Source organism: Mustela erminea, chromosome 15 (assembly GCF_009829155.1).
Source record: "Mustela erminea isolate mMusErm1 chromosome 15, mMusErm1.Pri, whole genome shotgun sequence".
Classification (NCBI taxonomy): Eukaryota; Metazoa; Chordata; class Mammalia; order Carnivora; family Mustelidae; genus Mustela; species Mustela erminea.
In genome coordinates, this window is record NC_045628.1 from 32,081,377 (window position 1) to 32,103,843 (window position 22,467).

Below are 22,467 nucleotides of genomic sequence, written 5' to 3' on the forward strand. Positions count from 1 at the left end.
AAACACTTGTTAAGCATCTGCCGTGTGCCAAGCATTGTGGCACTAGGCGATACAGAAATGATTGAGCTGTGGGCTATGCCTTCAGAAGCCTGCTGCCCAGAGTGGAAGCCAGTTAATGCAATTCAGGATGACAGCTGTTACGATAGATGGGGAGAATGCAGGTGCCAGAACATGGCAGAGGACGGTCCCGTCAATGTAAATGCAAATTGGGATTTCTGTTCAGTAGACAGCAAGATCATAGGCACAGGGCAAAACTGATGATGAATAGCAGTGTTTGTTGAATATCCATTCAGGTATGTGATCTAGGACTATTTAAATGTAATATTCAGATTTAAAAATTTATAATTTACCTAATGCATATTATTTTTGCATCTGTACCTTTACAAAAATGGAAAATTCTTTGCTGTACAGTGAAGAGAACATTATAAATGTGTGGCAGAAGGCTGAATTGCTCAGGAAAGAGCGTTGGATCAATTTGTTATCCAAAGAGAGAAAGAGTCCTTCCACTTTTCCTGCTCAAGATACTCTCTAGGTGGATCAAACCCCTCACTGTAAACAAAATATTAAAATCATTAAGAGAAAATAAGAATATTCTGGTGTCCTTAAACAAGGAAACCTTTATTGAGATACAAAAATGCAAAAGCTGTTAAAAGAAGACATTGACAGATTCGACCTCATCAAAATTTATATTTTTTACATAACAACTGTTTCCTTGGAAGTTAAATGAGAAGATAGCAGATTGGTAACCAGAATGTATTAGAACTCTTAGTGTTTGAACGAGAAAGATGAAACTACCAGTGGGAAATGACACAATTTCTATTTAAAAACACTCATATGAAAAGGAAATGAAAAGGTCCAATAATAAAAATGAGAAGATTTTTTAACCTCATTAGATGTTAGAGACATGAAAATGGAAACAACAATAAGATAGTCACCAGATTAACTGTTGGTGAAATTGTGGAGATATTGATACATTTATGTGAGGCTGAATATAGTGTGACCTAAGATAGCCATTTTGGGGTACAGTTGATAGAAATTTATTAACCTGAAATTATCCACCAGTTCCCTGTCTGGATAAAAGAAACTCATATAGGTTTAGAAGGTGACCTTTTCAAAGTTTTATTGTTTCTAAATAAGGGAAAATTGGAAACAACTCAAATGTATCAGTATGTATCAGTAGCATAATTAAAGTATGTTCATACAATGGAACAGTTAATAGGAATGAATTCCCATTGTTTATCGACTTGGATACATCTCAAAATTACATAATTGAGTGAAATGATAACATGCTGAATAACACATACACTTTGTTATACCTGGAAAAATACATAAAATAATACCCTGCATTTCTTTTTAAAAGAAACTTAATATGGTCTATTTTTAGATTTATAGGAAAGTCACAGAGTTTCCAAATGTTTGTCCCCCATCCTCTCCAGCTGTTAACATCTTACATAGCCCAGTGCAGTGTGCAGAACAGGAAATTAACATTGGTGCAGTGTTATTATCCCAACCAAACATTTCATTCGCTCTTCACCAGTTGTTTTATTCTTGTCTTTTTCTGTTCTGGGATCCCAGTCAGGATTCTAGCGTGTGTGTGGTTGTTGCCTTACCCTGGTCTCTTAGCAGTCTGCGGCTCCTGCTCAGTTTTTCTTTGTCCTCTGTGACCTTGACTGGTTACTTTGGTTGCTTTGACTGGTTACGGATTACTTTGCTGGATGTCCCTCAGTTCCCCTCTGTTTGATGTCTTCTTACTGAGACTAAGGGTGCTCCTCCCAGCAAGAAATGGCACGGCCTCTTTCTAGTGCCTCCTGTCAGGGGCTTGTGATGTTGAGGAGTTCATTACTGGTCATGTTGGCCTTTATCACCTGGTCCAGGTGCTCTCAGCAAATTTCTGCTGTAAAATTACTACTCTTTCCTCTGAAGCCAACAAACATTTTACGGATGATATCTTGAATCTACACAAATTTCTTGTCTCTTATGCTTTTGCTCACTGATTCTACTACCTATCAAAGGCAAATTTAGCTCTATCTATAATAATTAAATATTTTAAAAATGTAGAATTTCTCTTACTTGGGTAATAAAATATAAAGCAAATAAACACAGTATTATCTTACTCAGAGGAAAATAGCTCTTTTGTTTTTAAAAAAAATTTGTGGGGTGCTTCAGTGCCTCAGTTGGTTGACTGTCTGTCTACCTTCGGCTTGGGTCATGACCTCCAGGTCCTGGGATCTCCTGGTCCTGGGATAGAACCCCATGTCAGCCTCCCAGCTCAGGGGGGAGTCTGCTTCTCCCTCTCCCTCTACCTCTCCCCCTGTTTGTGCTCTCTTTGTCTCTCTTTCAAATGAATAAAAAAAAATTATAAAACCAAAACTGTTTTCATGGGAAATGTTTTTGCCCAAGGACTTGATATAAATTATGTGTAAGAGTGTGAAAGATACAAAAATAACATGATCGAAAGAGGTAACGATTTCATGGTGGAATAATAGCATTAACTATGTCACTAGGTACTGTCGCTATTCCTGAAATTTTGTTACCATGGAACAAGACCTGCACGAGGAGGAGAGATTCCTGTTTATGCTGTGGCTCTGCCTTTTAATATTATTAATATTAAATTGGTATTTAAGCTTAGACATTTCGGGCAATGTTAGTATTCACTGATGAGTGTCTACGGTGTCTGTGTCTGTTCGTATCCTAAATGGCACCTGGTTATGGTGGTGATTTGGTATCCTTTAGAAACTTCTGGTTAATAATTCTGACTTCATGATAACTGACATGTAAGAGTTTCATCTAGCCTTCATCATTTTGTGGTAGTGTTTCAAGGTGTGTTCCAAGGTCTCCAAGGTCTCCTCCTGGAACACCTCTCCTTGAGAAGATTTAACCTCAGAGCCTGCTGGCAAAGGGACAAGCTGTCATGCATGATATATGCATTTTGATTTCTGCAGTTACGCTCTGTTTTATACTTATCCCTATCATTTTCCGTAGGTCTCTACCCTCCGAGAGCCAAGCTGGTCATACAGAGGCATCTCTCATCACTGACAGATAACGAGCAAGCGGACATCTTTGAGCGAGTTCAGGTAACGTGATTTATATTCTCCCAAATAAGATATAAGAAATGAGAATTGGATTCTGTTTTTATAGGTTTTTTTTTTCACTCCTCTTGTAAGGTAAAGATAAATACCCTATTGTGCTATATGTGATAGTAATGAGAATATCACTGCTACTCTTGTTTCTGAGAGCAGTGAAACACTTTGCTTTGTTTATGTCTGTCTGCCAGACACATAAAACCAAGTGGGAACACAATAAAATGAGACAAGCTGTGTTGCATCATGTGCTTTTGGTTTGTCTGTTGGACAGAAAATGAAGCCCGTCAGCGACCAGGAGGAGAATGAACTTGTGATTTTACATCTGAGGCAGCTGTGTGAAGCCAAGCAGAAGACACACATTCACATTGGAGAAGGCCCATCGGTGAGGAGATGCTTTTTTTTTCCCTTGACCTACTTTTGTCGTGTTTATATATTTGGTCTAAGTATCACAGAAGAGGTGAAAGGAGTTTCTTTTCTTTGTGTTCTCACCGTTAGGGCCAAACTTCTAACAGCTCAGATTTATTTTTCAGCATCTTCCGAGTTTTATAGGAGGTTTTAACATTGAGATAAAATACTGATCGGTTTTTAAAATGTGAAAAAAATGGGTTCTTGGTATAAAAATGGTAATAACAAATGCTCATGATTTAGAATGAATATGCTTTTTTGGTTATATTGATCCATTTTATTTCAAATTCATACAAACATTTTATTTCATTACAAGTTTACGCAACCTTGAAGGGTAAATAGCAAACACCCAGTAGTATTGAAAATAGCCATTTTAGAGACAAAGGAAGGTCTGGTATTTTTATGCACGTGGTTGAGAATGTGTTTCCAGCTGCATCTAGATAACGCAAGACACCAACAAAAGCCTTGTAAGGAGATGATGACATAGTTACTTCTCAGTAACACGCAGTCAGGTTAGTCTGTATTTCAGTCTGTTCAGAAGACATCACATATCACTTTCTTTAGTGATTCCTGAATTGTATTCATCGAATCAGCTCCTTGAGAGAACCTTCTTTGAGCCAAGCTGTGTGATAATGGTGAACCAAAAAGAGATGAATGAGTCCTCCAGGGAAGAGCTCAAATATTGGGAAGGGGAATAATGCAAATCGATAAATGGACACGTAGGACAGAGGCAACAGTCAGACTTCTTAAAAGATGTGCAGTGAGCTCAAAAGTAGCTATGTGTTTGCTTTAGGGTCAGAATACAGAGTAAGGATGGAGGGAAGAATTCAAGAATTCAAGAGGAAGAAATGTTTTGGTGGGGATATAGGGGACCAAAGTTTTAGGGAAGATAGTTTGTTAATGGAAAAAGTCGAGGAAGTGTTTTTTAAGAAAGGGACATTGAGCACAAAGTTATGCAGTAACTGAACATACTCCATGCAGGCCTTCAGAATACTTACTGGGTTTTTAGGATGCCCTTGGGATTGATGGGGAAATAATGGCTGGGAAGATAGGCAGTGGCGAGATGATGAAGAACTTTAAGTGCTAAGGCTGACTTTGTCATTGAAGGTAAGAGCATGAGATCAGATTTGTAATTTAAGGAGATAATTCTGGGGCACCTGAGTGGCTCAGTCTGTTGAGCGTCTGCCTTCAGCTCAGGTCATGATCCCAGAGTCCTGGAATTGAGTCCCACATTGGGCTCCAGGCTTAGTGGGGAGCCTGCTTCTCCCTCTGGTGCTCCCCTTGCTTGTGATCTCTCTCCTTCGCTCTCTCTGACAGATAAATAAATAAAATCTTAAAAAAAAAAAAAAGATAGTACTGTTGTCATAGTGATGGCTGATTTGTGGGACAGGTTGATGGGTGAGGGGGTTGACAGGGATAGGGCTGAAGTCACATTTCCAAATCAGGAGAATTTTGTAATAGAATATGCGAGGAGTGATTCATGTAATTATTGCACAAACTTTGATCAAGTTGCATACTGTGCACTAGGCAATGATGTTGAATAATGACCGCTCTTTTCTGCCATCGAATTGTTGAGGAGGAGAAATCAACATGTAATCAAATAAAGTAAAATATGGAGATATGGTGGGATTGGTATAATGATACAAGTATGCCCCAGACAGACAGAACACTGGTACATAAATAGATTGAGTGATTCTGTCTTTAAAAATTTATTTTGTCTTGGAGAGAAGCTGAGCTAGAGCACTACAGGAGATGTGGGGAGGGGAATGAGATAAGCGATTTGGAGGCATGCTCGTCGGGACTTTGCGTGTGACCCGGGAACATGTGTCAAGGAAGGGAAAGGGGATTGCTGGGAGACACTTAAGGCTGTCGGATGGGGGGGTGGGGATGAAATTGAGCTGGAAAACAGTAAGAAAACAAGTGTGGGACAAGGGTGGAAATAAGAAATAGGAGTTAAGGGTTAGAAGTGTGTCTGAGGATGCCTGGGTGGCTCAGGCAGTTAAGTGTCTGACTCTTGATTTCAGCTCAGGTCATGATCTCAGGGTGGTGAGATCGAGCCCCGCATCAGGCTCTGTGCTGGACATAGATCCTGCTTCAGATTTTCTCTCTTCCTCTCCTTCTGCCCTACCCCTATCTGTGTGTGCTCTCTCTCTCTCTCCACCTCCCCCCCCAACAAAAAAGGAAAAAAGAAATGTGTTTGAGATTTAATTAGAAAAATGGACTTGGTACTCACAGAGGTATTTGAGTAGATGTAAATATGGAAGACAATGAGCTTTGGCATAGATTTGAAGTCAAAGTGGAGGTACTGAGGGACCCTTGCATTTCACGCAATGAGTGAATTAAAATGGTACCAGCAAAAAAGACTGAAAGAGGATGATAGGGTAGAAAGAGACTGGAAGAGATTTGCTATCGTGGGTGACCAAGGTAGGGGAAAAGTTCAAGTTAGAACATCAAGCCATGTCTGGCGACACAGGAAGGTCAAGAAACGTAAAGACTGAAATCTGTTAATGGATTTGCTGATTTTAGTTCCTGGTGGTGATAGTGATGTTGACTAGATGCCCAAAGCAGCGTGTGAGCAAGAATATGCATCTTCTTGGTGATGGAGGGCACTAAAGATCCCAGAATAGGAGACTTTTTTTTTTTTTTTAATGTATAATACAAGTTGGCTGATTAATTGAAAATGTAGGGATGTGGTCTTTTTTAAAAAACTATTTTTATTAACATATAATTTATTATTTGCCCCAGGGGTACAGGTCTGTGAATCATCAGGCTTACACATTTCACAGCACTCACCATAGCACGTACCCTCCCCAATGTCTATAATCCAGCCACTTTCTCCCTGCTCCCTCACCCCCCAGCAACTCTCAGTTTGTCTTGTGAGATTAAGACTCTCTTATGGTTTGTCTCCCTCCTGATCCCATCTTGTTTCATTTTTCCCTTCCCTACCCCTCATTAGCCCCCACTCTGCCTCTCAAATTCCTCATATCAGAAAGATCATATGATAGTTGTCTTTCTCTAATTGACTTATTTCGTTCAGCACAATATTCTCTAGTTCCATCCACATTGTTGCAAATGGCAATATTTCCTTTCTTTTGATGGCTGCATAGTATTCCATTGTGTATGTATGTGTATGTATATATATATACCATATTTTCTTTATCCATTCATCTGTTGATGGACGTTTAGATTCTTCCCATAGTTTGGCTATTGTGGACATTAATGCTATAAACATTTCGGGTTCACGTGCCCCTTTGGATCACTACATTTGTATCTTTAGGGTAAATACCCAGTAGTGCAAATGCTTGGTCTTAGGATAGCTCTATTTTTGGCTTTTTGAGGAACCTCCATGCTGTTTTCCAGAGTGGCTGCCCCAGCTTGCCTTCCCACCAACAGCGTAGGAGGGTTCACCTTTCTTTGTATCCTCGCCAACATCTGTCGTTTCCTGACTTGTTAATTTTAGCCATTCTGTCTGGTGTGAGGTGGTATTTCATTGTGGTTTTGATTTGTATTTCCCTGATACCGAGTGACGTAGAGAACTTTTTCATGTGTCTGTTGGCCATCTGGATGTCTTCTTTACAGAAATGTCTGTTCATGTCTTCTGCCCATTTCTTAATTAGATTATTTGCTGGAACAGGAGACTTTAACAAATTGTTTTCTTGCTAGTAGTTAAGTTCAGTCTAAGTCTTTCCCTCTCTATGTCCCTCCCTCCTTCCTTTCTTCCTTTCATTTATGCATATTAACTGAGCAGCTACTATGTCAGGCACTGTGCTAAGTACCCAATACAATTTCCCTATTTTAGTCATGTTCTTTGCCTGGAAGCCTGAGAAAAATGTCCTCTCAGTCCTTTATCCACACCTGAGCTCAGTCCATTCTACATCCATATTCATTGTTTTCTTTCCTTTCTTAATGGGGGTTGTATTTCTTTTTATCAGTAGCTTAGATCTGTTAGCCAATTCTAATGTGGACCTTTTATTGCCTTCTGTATGGACTGTGCTGAATTCTCTCATCTGTCTTTCAGTTTCTGATTTTCTGTCCTTTAGGTGATTTTTGAATAGTCCTTTCAGATAAATCTCCCCCCAAATATTACTTTTACAGTGATGCCCCCTCTGCTTATAAATTCTGATCAGCGATTTCTTCCTACTTAAAATTTCATCTCCAGCCTCACTTTTCCAAGTTAACCTTGACCTACTTTCCTTAGTTTTAGCCAAACACCTGCACTGACTCCCTGTCCCATGAGCATTGGTCTTCATGGTTTTGCTAACATCGTCTCCCATGCTGGGAACTTCTCTATCCCCATTTTTTTTTTTTTTTCTGCCTGTAGAATCTTGTCTATTTTTTAATTCCTGACCATTGACACCTGCAACCAATTTTTATTTTTCCAGATTTGATACATGTTGCTTTGTGTTACTGTTTAATGTGAATATATTCTGTTCTCAAACAAAGTGTCTCTCTTGGAAATTTTCTAGCACTGCCAACATAGTAGCTTGTTAGTGCAACAGAAAAAACAGAGAGAGAATCTAGTATAGTGGACATATTGTAGATTCTCATTCAGCTTAGTACTATCAATGAGTTACTTGTTGATTTGAAAGATAAATGACTCACTCACAAATGAAAATGGGATTGTCACAGAGGCATTAGCAAGATTCAGTTTTACTAGAAGATGCTGTGTTCTTTGAGAGTGATTTTCTGTGTTTTCCTTGGTAATTTGGATATAAAATATTCAGCTTAGAGAGGGATGATTATAGTTGTTAATCAGAATAGCAGTAAAAATTGACATCTCAAGTTTAATTTTTGTTAAATGCCAACAGGAATATATTAGCAGAAAGAAAGGCATAAAGGAAAGATCTTCTGTGGTTTTTTATTACTTATAATATTAAAAAGTGAACCCTTGCCCTTATAATCTGTATGCTCACAGTGTGGAACCTAAATTATTACTCCTTAATAGAGCTACAGAAGAATTCTTGTGCTTCTTAATGGCTTAGTCAAGCCCATATTTAAAGCCTCATTTAACCTCGAGCGTTTCTAAACTAAAATTTATCTGTTTTTCTTTCTATAGACTATTTCAAATAGTACAATCCCGGAAAATGCAACAAGCAGTGGAAGGTTTAAGCTTGACATTCTGAAAAATAAAGCGAAGAGATCTTTAACTAGCTCCCTGGAAAATATCTTCTCAAGGGTAAGATTAAACTGAGATGCTCTCAATTAGATATTAATGTCTGTGTTTGCAACTGTTTTCACTTTCAACTGACTCATGGAAAATTTCCTTTAAGAAAAAACACAACAAACTACTAAGATAACTTTAATGTAGTTAACTGACTTTATTTTTTTATTTTTTATTATTTTTTTTAGTTAACTGACTTTAAGTAATCTCATGATTTATTCTGATGCCTCTAATATCTAAGTTTGAGAAGAGATTTAGTAGTAGAGACATATGTATAAAAAAGGAGAAATAGAATATTGACATCCACTATTATATGAACTTATTATCATTTGTCACATAAAGTTATAAAGTGAGCTTCATTTTGCTATTATTAAGAGCTGACAGGAAATACTGAAATAGTATTAATAGGAATTTATGTATTCTATTTATTTTGTGTTTTATTTTACTATCAAAAGTGATTTCTCTTCCCTTCATTTTTCTCTTCCTGAATAATTCAGTCCTAACGCTCTTAGATGAGCCCAGGCAAGGTAGATGTCTTAGAGCTGCGGGGTGGGGGACCCACAGTGGCTCACAGTGGGGATACAGAGGCTCATGAGGTGCTGTGTGAGGGGTGGCCTAGTGCAGCATGGGGAAACGAGAGTGTGGTGAGGAGGATATCCACGTAGGAGGGCAATCTGGTTCACGAGGTCAGAGCTAGAGCCAACAAGGAAACCCGTCCTGCAGAAGGATGGCCCAGTGCAGGGTGTCACAGCCAGCGTGAGTGGAGGGGAGAAGGCTTTCAAGTTGCCTGTTACAAGGAGTTAGAGTCCTTGAGCAGGGTGAGGATGGCATTGTGTGTATGGATGGCAGCCTCGAGGTCAGGGGTTGGAACCTGAGTAGGATGAAAAGCATCTGTGAGGTGATACTTGTGGAGAATTTTACACACAAGGGACTGGTCAAATATGGAACTGTATTAAGGATCTGGGAAAAGGGAATTGCAAATATGAAGAGGGAAGAAATTAGAATAAATGCTATGTTGTTGGATTCAACTCAGAGGTAACAGTATGTGATCCTGGTTATTTGTCTGTGTACTTTTGAATTTATTTTTAATATCGTTAATATATTTTAATTTATTTTAAAATATATGTTAACGTGTGTGTGTGAGAGAGAGAGAGAGAGAGAGAGATAGGGTCCCTGGCTCTGTTCACTGATAGGAACTGGGAACAGCTTTTATGCAAATGCTAGAGATTAAATTAAGCCAAACATCCAGATTTTGGTTTCTGTATATCATTCTACAAGAAGGAACTAGAATCCTGGGAGAAATGTCTGATTCCAGGACTGCAGGGGAGTCCTGGAGTGCAGGATAAGCCTGGAGCACGCTGGTGTTGTAGCTAGGAAGGGAATGCTCAGAGAAAGATGAGTGCTTAAAGACCTTGAAGAGCTCTCACTGTTGACCGGAAAACATCAAAATAAATGATAGCAAAGGATTGTAACCTGTTATGGAAAATAGGAAATGATGGACTTACTCTGATATGAAAAATGAAAGCATACCTTGGAAATTTGATCATGATCAGGTTATTTACTAGATTCAATGAATATTTATTAATTGCAAAGATGAAAGTAGTAACTTTACAGTGGAGAAGGCTGGCGGACACCACCTTTGTCAAGCGATCTAATGGAACATCCTCAGCAATGGGACACATTGAAATCTTGTGCCACTTGATACAGAGGATACAGAACTTCTCTGCGATTCTTGCCAAAGGCGCAGGGACGTGAATCAAATCATGAGGTGACCTCAGCAAACCCGCATTGAGGTGCGGTCTACAAAATAATGAGCCTGTTGTCTTCCAAAGGGTCAGGACCAAGAAAGTTATGTGCAGTAGAACATTAGGACGGTACCTTCTGATAAAGGGTATACTTATTTTTATTCCTTTGCCAGAACTCAAAATTACTTTTATGGGTATTCCTCTTAATGATTGAAATTCTTCTGATTCTAGCAAAAGCCTTAGAGCAAGCATGATCAGTTAGCAATACTGTTGTCAGCAGAAGACGGAATGGAGGAAAAGAAAATTCTAGGAGATGAATCAGGGGTGTGTGAACGCAACATTTCATAAAACTTTCCTACCCCTTTTTTTTCCCGTATTTATCAATTACGTGTGTTCCTTCTTTCTCTCCCTTTCCTTCCTTTCTCACTCCCTCCTTCCCTTCAGAATTCCTTCCCTCCCTCCCCTCTCTTCCATAGTATTTAGTGAGAATTTTAGTGGAAAGGCCATTTAAGTAGGTGGTCAGGGGACCTGAATTCAAGACCTGGCTTTATATTTATGATCTCGGTTTTATCTTGATGTAGGCTTTCTATTTATGATCTCGGACAAATTATTTACCTTTCCTGCCAGTTTTCCCATTTGTGAGATGTGTGTATTGATAACGTGCTTACGTCATGTTACTATGAGGATAAAATGTCAGTCTGTTAAGAAAATATCCCACTGTAGATGTGAGATGGTATGAACAGTGGTGAGCTCTGGAAACTCTGTCCTTTACACAATGACCGAAGGGGACTTAGAGTGTTACTCTCCTTATCCCCATTTAGTACCTTGGCGTTCTGCACAACGCTGCAGGGCTGACTTTGAAGCGCCGCTCTCCTGGCCTTGAGCCTCTGTGATCTCAGCAAGGGCAGAGCCCGTCTATTTTGGTCAAGGTGGAGACTGCGGCTGGTACCACACAGTGTTGCCAAGTGCCATAAATTATGTGACCTAACAAGATCTTGCTTGCGCCATGTGCAACAGAATGGACTTAAGAGGAAGGTTGGCAGCTACCCATGTTGTGTTAAAGGTTACACAGAAAAGAGGTTTGTGTACTTCTAAAACTGGTTAGTTTATCTCTTTCTGAGTTACGTAGTAGAAAATTGACACTCCAGTCATAGAGTGTGGCTCCTAATTGCGGCCATTTTTAAATGTCTACACACTTTATTTAACTAACTATGGTTGTTTATGAAATAGGGTATGTTTTTAAAAATGCTTAGAAGCTCGGCTCATTAACATTAAAAAGTGGGTCCAAGGGAAAAGGCTTGACACATGTATTACCAAATCATCATATAGTTAAATTGAAAAAGCTCTCTGCTCAAAGGTGAAAAAGACAGTCGTGTATTCTGTTTGTTTGTCTTGCTTTTTCTGAAGTCAGAGTTCTCCAGAAGGAAATTTTTACTAATATGTTTATTGATATGTATTTCCAAATGGGGGATATTTACAGTATAAAGCATGCGTCGTAGGAAAATAGCCCTTATTTTGTGCTTCTCTCAGGTACTTACTATCTATTGTCCTTCCTTGTTGAAATGTGTGAATTAACGACTGTGGTAGAGGATAATTTTAAAGTTTGTTTTTCTTTGTGCACATACACACACACAAACATTCGGATAAAACACTACTATGAGTAGAATGTGTGATTTAAGTGTTTTTCTAATAACGGCAAGGATTTGATACCTGTCCAACTCGTTACTTGTGACCAAATAACCTGTTTTAAGATAAGCAGGCAGCCACAAATATAGTTTATTCTGGAACTATCTCCTGTTCTGCATAAAACTGAAGAACTGAAAGAACCTTGACCAGCTTCTAGGACATTTGCAAAATTACCGGCATTGGCTACTTAGTTTTATCAGTAATTCCTCTTTTCACAAAGCTCTGTTTCTAGGAGATGTGGGTACCAATTCAAGAGCTTCACTGTTAAGCTGAACATCCTGGGTTCAAATTGCTGCCCTGTCCTTAACTAGCTGGGTAAACTTTGGCAGCATGATCTATCAGAATTTCAGTCTCCTTAATGGTAAAGTTGAGCTATATAACTATACCTACCTCATAGAATTTTTGTGAGGATTAAATGAGATAATGCATTATAAAATGCTTAACACGATATATAGCAGACTATAGGAACTCACTAATATTTGATGCAGCTGTTAATTTTACTGTTGGTATAGTTGTTATTTATGGTGCCACCAGAAATAGAAAACTATAATTAATATACATAGCTAAAAATAAAGATTGCTTCTATAAAACTTGGTGTGGGATACCATCAATATATAATAGTCATTTGAGAGACAACAAGAGTCACTGGAGTGAACAGTTGAATCAACTGTCAATTGGGTGAAGAAGAAAGAACTGGTAGAACTTTCTAGTAATAGACGTTAAAAGAAAAATTCAACTGAAGTCTGGGATGCAAGAGTTGAAAAACTCTTCCAGAAAGTAAAGCAAAATGACAAAGAAATGGAAAACAGGACAAAGAAAAAACTTGAAGAATCAGTCTAAAGATCCAAAAGCTGAGTGGTAGGAATTGCAGAAAGAAAATACCCCAGTCTCCCTTTTTGAGATGGCACCTGGAGTACGTACTCCACCAAAATGAGGAAGTAAACTAAAAAAAAAAAAAAAGGAAGACATGGATCAAAGACACAAATTTTGACATAGGGTAGTATTAAAGGAGATGTCTAGATTGATAGTGAAGAAAAATACTGGGCAAATCTAAATTACAATCTATCTAGAGTAGGGCAGAATGACCAGTTTCTAGAATGGGAAACTCAACAAAGAAGGATAAAAAATTGTAGTTGAATGATTCTGTGATGTTTGACCACACTGAGTTCTGCGGGTGACTTTTGTAATAAATTTGTGATTGCTGAGATATTTGTTGACTACATGAAAAATAGATTGTACAAGATAGGAGTTGTAATAACAGTAAAGTATATAGTAGATGAGATGATCGCTTTAGTTCCTCTTTCTCAGATCATCCATGAATTTCATACCGAACAACCATAAAAAGCAAATCAAGAACCAGTATTGAAGCAGACTGATGTGTAGTCTTCTAGAGAGAAATACTTTCTTGATGTAGTTTGCATTATGGAAGAATGAAGGAAACTAAATCTATGCATTTCATGACAGTTTTGAAAAACCTGTTTGTGATAATCCTACAATGTGAATGATGATGTTTGCCATCCAGCTTGTGTTGCATGTATTAAATCATTTTCTTTATAACGGTTGTGGTTTGTGAGTTCTGCCTTCCATGGTTGTGTTTATCTGTATGAGACATGAAGCGAATGGGGTACTCTCTGATCTTACGCAGTTCTCCTGATCTTATGGATGAAGAGGATGTTTAACCTTATAAACAGAGTAACATCAAAAAGCTTGGGCTAAGTATCTAGTTATCTAATGACTGATTTAGAAGCAGTGTGAGTAGGTAACGCATAGTTCTGTTTACCTTGCAGGCATGGCTGTGAATACTGTGGACGAATTTGAGCAAACTGCAGAAAGTATCCATTTAATGCTAACCTAAGGAGGCGACTGCCTTTTATAGTTTTAGAGTAAAAATTTAAACCATATGAACAATTGAATTTTATTCTCTTTATTCAGGGGGCTAACAGAATGAGAGGTCGGCTTGGAAGTATGGACAGCTTTGAACGGTCAAACAGCCTTGCTTCGGAGAAGGTATCCCATCTCGGTTCTCATTTTTTTTTTTTTTTTAAAGATTTTATTTATTCATTTGACACAGAGAGATCACAAGTAGGCAGAGAGGCAGGCAGAGAGAGAGAGAGGAGGAAGCAGGCTCCCCGCGGAGCAGAGAACCCGATGCGGGACTCGATCCCAGGACCCTGAGATCATGACCTGAGCCGAAGGCAGCGGCTTAACCCACTGAGCCACCCAGGCGCCCTCGGTTCTCATTTTTAATACTAATTGCTGCTTGACAAAAACTGACACTGATAGGATAATATCACTCTGTCGTTTTGTGTTGAGTCCTTTACGACTTTTAACAAATATTCGTTATTATTAAAATTAAATTTAAGGTGGGTGCCTGGATGGCTTAGAGGATTAAGCCAGCTCAGGTCATGGTCTTAGGGTCCTGGGATCGAGTCCCACATTGGGCTCTCTGCTCAGCAGGGAGCCTGCTTCCCTCTCTCTCTCTGCCTGCTTCTCTGCCTACTTGTGATCATCTCTTTCTCTGTGTCAAATAAATAAATAAAATCTTTAAAATTAAATTTAAGGTATTGAATTGACGCTAAACTAAATTAAAAATACTACTGTTTTAAATAAAAAGGCTCTGGAAAGTATCATGTTGCTCTCTGCTCAGCTGCCCCTTTCTCGTGTTAGGACAGAACACACCCTCTTCCAGGCTCCTGGAGCTCTATCAGGCTTTTTACTGTTCAGAGATAGTAGGCTTGGGAAGACAGTATTTGGGCAACTGTTGATTTAAAGTCACGGAAAAATAAGCCCTGTAATTACAGCACAGGTACAGCGATCTTTTTTTGGTTTGTTCTGTCTCCACATTACTTTCCTCCATTTCTAACTACCCCCCCAGCCCAGCTATATTAATGGTCACATGAGGCTCCTCTTTATCTCATAGACAGTTCTCAGTAGGTTTGATTTCCTGCTTCCTGGATCACACAATATGTAACCAGTTTTAAAATATTTTTGCTAAACTTTGTGTCGGAAGAATTGAGGACTCAGTCTCGCTCTGAGTCTGTTAACCCCAAGCCATGTTTATCAAGCTCAACATTTCTACAGTGGTGCCTGTTTTGGAAAGCATAAACAGCATACCTGTCTAAATTGAGAGATTTATGATGTCTCCCCATGCAATATGAGAGGCATTCCGGCATAGCTCAGTTTTCATTCATTTCCTGTTTTTCATGTCTTTTAAAAAATTTTACCTCAGGGAACATGTCATTGGAGAGAAACATCCACAGTGAGGGAAGATACTTAACAGGCTTTATTTTACTTTCCTGAAGGCTTTGCCATGGAACTTGGACGCTCAAGCATTGTGATATTGTTTTGACAGTACAGGAAACATGTAGCCGATATGTCACGGAAATCAGTAGATTTGTAAACACAGACTCCACCCGCTTTTGGTCATGATGCCTTTTCATCTTTCTGGCAACAGTGAGAAAAGTACAGTAGCCATAGCGTTTTACCACAAAGTGTTAGGGGGAAAGAATACCTTGTCTTATCATTCCTTTCACTTTCTGTCTATCTTTACGGATGCTGGGTTACAGCTGCTTATCAGAAGAAATGGGTTGTGGTGATACTGATTAGCCTTCAGCATAGATTGAGTGAAAAAAAAAAAAAGTTTTGTCATGACTCAGGAGGAAGAAGAGGCACCCTGTCACTTTTGAACTCTGTGTGTTGAAGCAGGTCTGTCATGACCCATGTAGGAAAAAAAGACTTCACTTCGGCTTACTTTTCAGGACTATTCACCAGGAGACTCTCCACCGGGAACACCACCAGCCTCCCCACTGTCCTCGGCATGGCATATGTTCCCCGAAGAGGATTCTGACTCCCCACAGTTTCGAAGACGGGCACACACGTTCAGCCACCCACCTTCAAGCACAAAGAGAAAGCTGAATTTGCAGGATGGGAGAGCTCACGGTGTCCGCTCCCCTCTTCTGAGGCAGAGCTCCAGTGAACAGTGCAGGTGAGTCCAAACCTCCTTTCTGGAGGGTGAAATACAATTCTTCTGTCACGTGTTCTGATCAGTATGGAGTCAAGATTTATTGTGACTTCATGCTGTCGACATTTTGGTTTTAGAAAGACCAGAAAAATGAATTGAATTATAAAAACCTTCATTACTGAAGGAAACAGGGCAAGCTTTAAGGTACACCCCAAGAGAAGAATTAAAGCATTTCAGATGAAGACACTTCCCTCCCGCCCCCAGAAAAATGGGGAAAACAAGATATTATGCAATTGTTTTCTCTGAAAAACTTGGTGACAATACGTATTACTCAGTGTCTTTTTGATGGTGGCTCTAATGAAATAGAGTCAGCAAATTTGCGGTAGAACGTCCTGTTAGCCTATAATAAAATACAAGGGTTAAAAAAATCACCCAAGTTACCTTTGTACCTGTGATGAAATTTAGCTGTATTTCATAATGAATTAAAGCCAAAAATGAAAATTATTAAATATTTTATCTAGAGCAAAAGGATGACTGTAAAGAAGAATACACATTTCATGACTGAGAGGAAGTATCCATTAGAAATGATCTGATATGGTATTTAAGAAATAATTAAACAGAGTTGTTTGGCATTTGGTAAGATATAATAAAGGGCGTAAGTCCAGAATTGCAGCTTGGTTTTGCTTCTTCCTGTGTTGCACATATCACAATTGGTATCCTAGAATTAATTTTGTTTTCCTTCTTTGCCTGAGAGTTTGATCCAGGAAACAATCTGATAGTCATCCCAGTTGAAGGAAAATCCAGAACTCTAAGTAAAAGGGAAGACGAATTGTTGATTACTTATTACTACTTACTTAATTAATTATATTAGTTATAATTACATATAATAATTATCTTAATTAGTTTTCATCAAATTTACCCACATTTCTTTTAAGGATACTATTTTATCTTCAGTGTTGTTTTTTGACTGATTTGATACTTAGAAATAAGATAGATATTTCAGATATATGAAAATAAAAGAGATTAACAGAATTAATTTTTCTCAGAGTTTCCTTTCTAAAAAAAGATTAAGTATTCATGTGTCTATCAAGGGTTTTTTTTTTTAAATGACCACCTCATTTATATTTATACAAAGCAATAAGTCTGTTTTTTGCAGGAAATGTTATCAAGAAAAAACATTATTTTAAACTTATTATAAATGATTTCTCTATTTCTCCTTACATCTTATAATGTAGATGCTCAAATAATTCTTGTCAATATGAAAAGATGCTATTTGTGCTATTGTGAAAACTTGCTAGGAAAGGACTCTTTTGAAAATAGCTGTCAGTGGAGAAGGTTTAAGGATTCAGGGCAAACTGTGGACATAGTCCCACAGGCTGTAGGGAGTACATGGACATTAATGTTTCTTAAGCCAGAGGTATTATGATGGCTTTCAACAACCAAACATGTTGTTCCTAAATTTTTTGAAGGGTTTATATCTTTAAAATAGCTAAGTCTTTGAATTACTGATAATCTTTCACAGGAACGTGTTTCCTGTAATTATTTCTGCTTTCCTAGTTTTTTCCCTTGAAGTATCTTTTGCATGTAAAAACAAACACCGTTTGTCCTAAAATCTTGAAGAATTTTTCAGAGACCAACACGTCTGGTTGGTCATGCTGGGTGAGGAGGTCAGTTTGTGAAGAGTGAGCTAGGTCATGGTCATCGAAAGAGACGACTGCATGCTCCCCTCTTTCCAGCCCTGACCTTTGAAAGGAAAGCTTCAATCGATAGCAAGAACCAGTTTACATGCTTTTTCATAGTGAATGAAGATTTTGTCGAAATCTAAATTAAGACAAATTTGCTGTGTTTTCTCAGCATTCTTCCATCAGTGCGGCGCATGCCCAAGGAGAGTATCTCTTCCACCAGCCTTCCAAGTCTACACACCTCCTTCTCTGCCCCTTCCTTCACTGCCCCCTCTTTCCTGAAAAGCTTTTACCAGAATTCAGGTAGACTGTCCCCACAGTATGAAAATGAAATCAGGTGAGATCAGTGTCCTCTGTTTGCAAAGCAAAGTTTTCTGCAGTGATATACTGATATGTTACTAAAAAGTGGCTGATGAATTTGGAGTGACGTTGATGCATCTGTATGCTGTGCTTGTTCTAATCCATCTCTAATATGTCGGTTTTAATTCTGATGACTTTTATCAAGCAAACTTTTAAAACCAGTGTTTTGAAGCTTTTAACAACATGATCATCTTACTTTTTGAATTATCTCTTTTCCTACCGTTTGTGTGATTCTACCCCATTATGCTCCAGAGTCTCAGCTTTGTGTTGTTTACAACAAGCCTTGGTGCTAACACAGACTAAGCAAATCTCCCCCAGTTGTGCTTTTTTTCTTAGCCTCTCTGGATATGGAATCTGAAAGCCACTGATTAAAACAAGTGTACTTAAGTGATGGATACAATATATCTTTATTTTTAAGTACATAGAATGTATCTAGGCCTTTCTTTGAGTTTTCAGTGACACAGACTTACTTCTCTGAAACTGGGTGTAATTATTTAATGCCTGTACTACCCTGTTCATGTGAACTTTCAGAGAGCAGGAAGGATTTCTTGAATCTTATAGATATTTGATTTTGGTTCATTTCCAATATTAAAAATATAATAGCCTTTTAAATCTTCTTCTTTGTGCTTTTAGCTACACAAAACTAGATTGAGTGATTTTTGGGAAATTGTCTTTTTTAAAAAATTTAATTTATGAAACCTTACTGATTATCCAAATTATTAGTGGGATATTGACAGCCTCTGGAAAGTGGTCCGTTAAGTTGGGAATTCTTTTAAAGGGATTGACTGTTGCTGGCTTAGACTTTTGTGATATTCATTCCGGTTTTTACGTGTAGATTGACTCATTCTTTTTTTTTTTTTTTTTAAATCTCTGGTATTCCATTTCACACACCACAGTTTTTCCACTCTCTTGCTGATAGACATTTGGGTGTTCTAGTCATTTGATATTTGGCACTTCTTGCAGTCAAGGAGAGGAATGCCTGTTACCAGTCAGCCTGTGTGCCATGAGATTTTCTTGGATATTCTTTTGGCCTCATTTTTTTCAGACTTAAGATATCCCAAATGTTAGCATTTAACTGGGTAACCTTCAGTAACTGGTTACATTAGACTAATCCTTGAATTATCTCTGAGTAGTATTTTCTGTCTATGTGTGCCAACTGTTTTCACTCCAAGAAAGGTAGTTAATATTGGATTTAAAACAATTTGAATCTGAATTTGTTCTGAATTGGCACAAAGTCACGTTCATACATTGAGTTTCTAGCGAAGAAAGTTAACCTGAAGAACTGATTTTAAGGGTTTATTCACAGGGGAGCCTGGCTGGCTTAGTCAGTAGAGTGTGTGACTCTTAAATCTTGGGGTCATGAGTTTGAGCCCCACATTGGGTATAGCAATTACTTTAAAAAATAAATATTAAAAACATAGATAAGAGGTTTTTCAGGAACGACCTTATGGGAGAAGAGTTAAACAAAATTGGCTACAAAAGCAGTATAATATATATGGAATATGCCATGAATTGAGAGAACCAACTATATACATATATATATATAAATATATGTTTGCCTTATCTCTATAGTACTACCGATGAATAGGGATACAACACTCTCATTGAAACCCATGGGCAGTTTCTTATTGTTCTGTTAGTTCAAGTGAGCATCTGGACAGTCCCAGTTTTTTTCTGGAAACAGAAGCCTGCCTGAAAGTGAAAATTAGGAAAAGCCATTGAGAAGGTCCAAGGTTAGCTGTGAACAGAATGCAGAATACCAAAACATTGACTTTTTCTTAGATTATTTATAGTGTTTAGATTATTTAGAGTGTAGAGTATTACTTATTCTTCTTCAGTGGTTTTACGTAAGTGTAGGCATTTTTCTTGTTTACCACTTCTTTGTCCTCTGTACCTCATTCTAATGAGGGATATTGAAGTCAGAGGCAAGTATATATTAGTTTTAAATCGAAAATTTCCACTTTTTGTAGCTATCTTACTTGAAGTGATATTAAAACCTGTAGGAAAATTTCATTTTATTTATTTTTTTAAATTAATTTTTTTAAGGATTTTATTTATTTATTTGACAGGCAGAGATCCCAAGTTGGCAGAGAGGCAGGAGAGAGAGGGGGAAACAGACTCCCCGCCAAGCAGACAGCCTGATGCGGGGCTCGATCTCAGGACCCCAAGACCATGACCTGAACCGAAGGCAGAGGCTTAACCCACTGAGCCACCCAGTCACCCCTATGGGAAAATTTTAAATTTGTAGGATCATTAGAAAGAATCCTGTTTTCTGTACTTTGTTATATTTTGTTGGCTCTGAGAAAGTCTAAAAATCAGAGAGCACATTTTTGTACATTTTTCTTTCACTTCTGTACACTTTTTATTCATTTTTATAATTTGACAAGCCTAGAATCAGGCCAAAAAGAGATTTATAATTTTTATTTTCATAGAAAAGTACACCAGTCACGAGAATACAGCTCATTGGATTATCACAGAGTGAATCCTGCCATGCCCCCCTCCTTCAGTAACTGGAATGCTATCAGCACTCCCACAGTTCCTCCCCTTTTTCCACCCAATTCCTTCCCCTCCTCCTGACCGCTAATACCATAATTCATATTTGCCTGGTTTTGAACTTTATATAAACGGAATTCTTCTGGGGCACCTGGGTGGCTCAGTGGGTTAAAGCCTCTGCCTTCGGCTCAGGTCATGATCCCGGGGTCCTGGGATCGAGCCCCTCATTGGGCTCTCTGCTCAGCAGGGAGCCTGCTTCCCCCCAACCTCTCTGCCTGCCTCTCTGCCTGCTTGTGATCTCTGGCTATCAAATAAATAAATAAATAAATCTTAAAAACAAAACAAAACAAAAAAAAACCCAGAATGATTCTGGTTTCTTTCGTTGCACGCTAGTTTCTGAGATCCATTCCCATTTTTATGTGCACTTCATTGATTTTTTATTGCTGCATAGTATTCCATCTAATATGTTACAATTTATTTATTTGTTTGTTTTTTGCCAGTGGACATATGGATTGTTTCTAGTTTTTGGTTTATTTTATTTTATTATTTTTTTTATTTAGAGAGAGCTTGAGCAGCTCTCTAAATAAGACAGAGGGAGAGAGGCAGAGAGAATCCTGAAGCAAGCTCCATGCCCACCATGGAGCCCGACATGGGGCTTGATATCACAACCCCGATATCATGACCTGAACGGAAATCAAGAGTCAGACACTTAACCGACTGAGACACCCAGGCGCTTTAGTTTTTGGTTATTCAAAGAGTACTGCTGGGGCATCTGGCTGGCTCAGTTTTTAGAGTGTGTTATTCTTGATCTTGGGGTTGTAAATTTGAGCTTCGTGTTGGGTATAGAGATTACTTAACAAAATAAAATCTTTAAAAAATAGTAGTCCTATATATTATTAGTTGTGCATATCTATCCATTATTGAGGACTACGTCCACAGTAGTAAAATTGTTAGACAAAATTCTAATAGTTTTATTTCAACTAGTAAGTCACTTGGACATAAATTTACTAGTTACAGTCTTGGAGAGGGTGTTTTTTCAATTTGTACTTGGAAGTAATTTTAGATTCATAGGAAATCTGAAAAATATTATGGAGAACTCCTAGAAATGTTTTATCTAGATTCATCAACTTTTAAAAATTGTCACATTTTCTTTATTATTTCTTCTGTTCATTTACATATATATATAAATATATAAATGTAATGTGTATATGTAAATGTATGTATGTATGTATGTATGTAAATAGATGCATACATATATCTTCATTCTAAGCCACTTGTGAATAGGTTGCATATATCATGTCCCTTCCCTCTGAATAGTTATATTTCCTAAGAATAAGGATAGTCAAGTGCATGCTTTTAACCCAGTGATTTCTGAATCTACATTTCTCATCACTACTTTCAGAGAGAACATTATGCATACATAATTACTGTAGTATCTGGAAATATTCAGAATATTAAAGGGAGGATGTTCATAATACCATAAATTATAATTTTCTTTTCACTTGAGTATCTCATATTTTATTAGTTGTATTTCTAAATATGCATAGTCAAATAAAGCATAGAGCAGGTTAGCATATAGGCTTACCCATGCTACTTTTTAAAAAGCCTATTAATTTGAAATTTGAAACTCAGATTAGGCATCTTTCTCTAGGACCTCTATCCTGAATTATTAAAAACATGTCAGGTTACTGTTTTTAAGCAGGCTGAGAAGAAGGAGCCAAGATATTTTTAATATCATGGTTTATTGATAAGTAGGTTTTTCTGCACAGCACTGAAATGATTAAGGAAGAGCAATAAGCATGTTTTGATTTATCTTTGAATTAATTTTTAAAAAGTTAATGTTATTTCATTGTTTAGTGACTAAACTATAATTGTAATGATATAGTATATT

At 37.9% G+C, this 22,467-nt stretch overlaps 1 protein-coding gene across 4 annotated transcripts in view; it reads left to right on the top strand.

Annotated features, from left to right (window-relative positions):
• Positions 1 to 22,467, top strand: part of TBC1D4 (TBC1 domain family member 4) — a 192,061-nt gene that overhangs the window by 134,679 nt on the left and 34,915 nt on the right. For 2 of the 4 annotated variants that reach the window (XM_032315115.1, XM_032315117.1), the window contains exons 6-11: positions 2,983 to 3,074; positions 3,355 to 3,465; positions 8,545 to 8,664; positions 14,013 to 14,087; positions 15,839 to 16,065; positions 17,896 to 18,060. In XM_032315115.1, the coding sequence (XP_032171006.1) occupies positions 2,983 to 3,074; positions 3,355 to 3,465; positions 8,545 to 8,664; positions 14,013 to 14,087; positions 15,839 to 16,065; positions 17,896 to 18,060 (790 nt within the window). Of the gene's footprint in view, positions 1 to 2,982; positions 3,075 to 3,354; positions 3,466 to 8,544; positions 8,665 to 14,012; positions 14,088 to 15,838; positions 16,066 to 17,895; positions 18,061 to 22,467 lie in introns of those variants that run through there. The other 2 variants (XM_032315116.1, XM_032315119.1) reach the window with 2 other exon arrangements.